This window comes from Rhagoletis zephyria, unplaced genomic scaffold, assembly GCF_001687245.7.
Source record: "Rhagoletis zephyria isolate East Lansing unplaced genomic scaffold, Rhagoletis_zephyria_1.1 Rzeph_scaffold_14515, whole genome shotgun sequence".
Taxonomy (NCBI): domain Eukaryota; kingdom Metazoa; phylum Arthropoda; class Insecta; order Diptera; family Tephritidae; genus Rhagoletis; species Rhagoletis zephyria.
The window spans coordinates 11522-14222 of record NW_016171584.1 but is presented as its reverse complement, the minus strand read 5'-3'; the positions used below and the strand labels follow the sequence as shown (position 1 = coordinate 14222).

General features: G+C 41.8%; 1 protein-coding gene across 1 annotated transcript; it reads right to left on the bottom strand.

Annotated features, from left to right (window-relative positions):
• Positions 1 to 246: 246 nt before the first annotated feature.
• Positions 247 to 2695, bottom strand: LOC108378601 (nucleic-acid-binding protein from mobile element jockey-like; the record flags this gene model as incomplete). Its single annotated transcript, XM_017634906.1, has 3 exons — positions 247 to 617; positions 1298 to 2297; positions 2455 to 2695. Coding segments are annotated over 3 exons (1612 nt in total), but the record flags the coding sequence as incomplete, so codon positions are not given.
• Between the last annotated feature and the right edge of the window lie 6 nt (positions 2696 to 2701).

Below are 2701 nucleotides of genomic sequence, written 5' to 3'. Positions count from 1 at the left end.
TTGCTAGGTGTGTATAGCTCATTTGTATTTTTGGTTAGCCGTGGCAGCCAGAAGTTGTTCGTTGGACAGTTTGGCTTAAATACATTCTGGTGTGAAAAACACTCGGCTCTCTCCTGCTCACTACGAGCCCAGGTTAGACATTGGTTCCTAATTGGCATTTCTGTAGCCACTGGTAGTTTGAAGTATTTTAGCGATTTCCATAGAGAGTATCTTTCAGTAGAATTCGGGGAAAGCTTCTTAGTGTACCTTTGCAAGTTGCGATCCTCTGCACGTTTGAGTGCTTGTTTCAGTTTTCTACTGGCAGCTTTATACAGTAGCTGTGAGGTTGGTGAGCGATGGCTCTGCCACTGTCTTCTTAGGCGCCGCTTTTCTGCCACAAGTTTTTCTATTTCGGTATTTGTAACTGATGTATGCGTAGGTGGTACTTGGACTTGATTTGGTGTTGCCAGGCCAGCGGCTGTAGTAAAGGTTTCTTTAAAATGTTCAACAAGGGAGTCTATATCACGCTCGCAGTTAAGTGCAGCGTTTAATTTAAGGTGACTACTGATGTACTTTTTATATTTAAGCCAGTTGGTGTTATTTGAAGTTAGACGAGGCTCAATTTCGATATTTTGGGTCTGTTCATAGTTTTATTAATATAGGGGAGTGATCGGATGATAGTTCGGGTAGAGTTTCTGCTATTATGTTATTTCTGTATATGTTTCTTGTAATTGCCAAATCTATTAGGTCTGGTATCTTCTTTATATCGGTAGGCCAGTAAGTAGGTTTACCAGGAGATGTGACCTCTAGTCTATTGTGCCTGTTTATAATGGTATTGTATAGCTGCCGCCCTTTTGGGTTAATAAGGCGTGATCCCCAGTACGTATGCTTTGCGTTGAAGTCGCCTCCTGCCAGGAATCTATTACCCAGGCTATCAAAGAAATCTTTAAAGTCATTTTCAGAAATTAAAAATCGCGGTGGGCAATAAATAGCCGATAGATTCAAGTCTCGGTCGCGGTTTCGTAAGCATATGGTAGTTGCTTGCAGACAGGCTGTTGCTTTTGACTCTAGAATATTGTGCTTTAGACGATTACAATCAGCACCGCTGTGCCTCCATGAGCTTTACCATCTGGGTGATTTGTGGCATAGAATTTGTATGCAGGTATGGAGAAATTATATTTATTTGTTAAATGTGTCTCGGACAGTAGCATAACATCTATGTTGTATTCAGTGAGAAATTGACTGAGTTCTAATCTACGCTGGTTTACACCGTTAGCATTCCATAAGCAAATTTTCAATTCACTCATTTTTTATTCACTAAAATTTGCAACAATTGGTGTTGAGCCTTTATGAGGTCTTGAATCATATTTTGCATAGTAGACATGAATTGAGTCATACAATGAGTAAGATTCAATATCATTCCTTCTACGCCACAAGTAGGGGGGTTCGGCTGCATTTGCTCAGTATTATTTCTTTGAATATTTGCAAATGTTTCTTGATTGGAGTTTGATTCCGCCGTGCTTGGCTGCGTTTGTAGTTTTAACGCGTCGGCAAAATAAACGTTGGGAACTCTCTGCGCATTGGCAAAAAAGGCTCCTGGTGTAGTGGTTGATGGCGTGAGGTGTTGGTATGTATAAGAGCTAGTTGGAGTGGTGGAAGAGCGTACGGCTGTGTTGCGCTGATTCATGCGAGACTTTAAGTCTTTGTATACAGGGCATCCCCTATAATTGGCGGTGTGATTACCTCCGCAATTACTGCATTTCTTTACAGCCACATCATCTTTGATAGCCTTGCAAGAAGCGGAAGCGTGAAGGTCGCCACAGGCAACACACACTGGGCGCAAGGTACAGTATGTTCTGGTGTGCCCAAATTCTTGACAATTTGTGCACTGTACGGGACCGTTTCGCTTGTGCGGCTCCTCCACTGTTATTCTTCGGTGTAGAAGGTATCGTAGATTGTAGATTGGGTGCACTGCGTTGTTATTCATTGGCTTTGTTTCTGGCTTAAGTTCTACCTTAAACATAGGCTGAGCGATTTTTGCTCTGTTGATAATATTGACAACATTTTTAACAGAAAATCCCGCCTTCTCTAGAGCAAGAGCAATATCAGCAATGGGTACACTTGATTCTATACCTTTTATTACTACTTGCAGTCCTCTGCTGCTTTTGAGCTGGTACTTATAGAAGTTTTTCTTATCTTCATTAAGGTGTTTGGTTACCAACCGGTAATTTTCTTCAGTTAGAATCTGAAGTTTGGTCTCTTTAATATTGCCCTTGGTAACTGATGTTACGTGGAACGTATTGTCTCCAATAAGCTCACTACAGTTTTGCTCTCGTAAATAAATTGGGGGCGGTTTGGGTTTGGCTTTAGAAACTTCATTCGGATCTTTGTCACATTCATTGTCCAGAATCGCAAACTTATTTCCCAGTAGAGGGTTAATGTCAGTGGTTTTCGTTTTTGTAATTTTTAATATACCTATCAATACCCGTTTGAGTCAATGTACGGGTTGTTGGATTAAGTAGGTCAACTTGCGCTGAGCTGCGTTGCTTGGCTTGGGCTGGTGCCGAAATTTCCGTTTGTGCAGGTGTGGGTGAACTGCGTTGTGAAACCGCTGTCATTGCTGAAGTCGTGGTTGTAGTTGTTGTTGTGAGAGCTGCGCTCACCGTTGTTACTGTGCTTGTTGCTAAGCTAGTGCTTTGTTGTTGCGTTAGAACAACTTGGT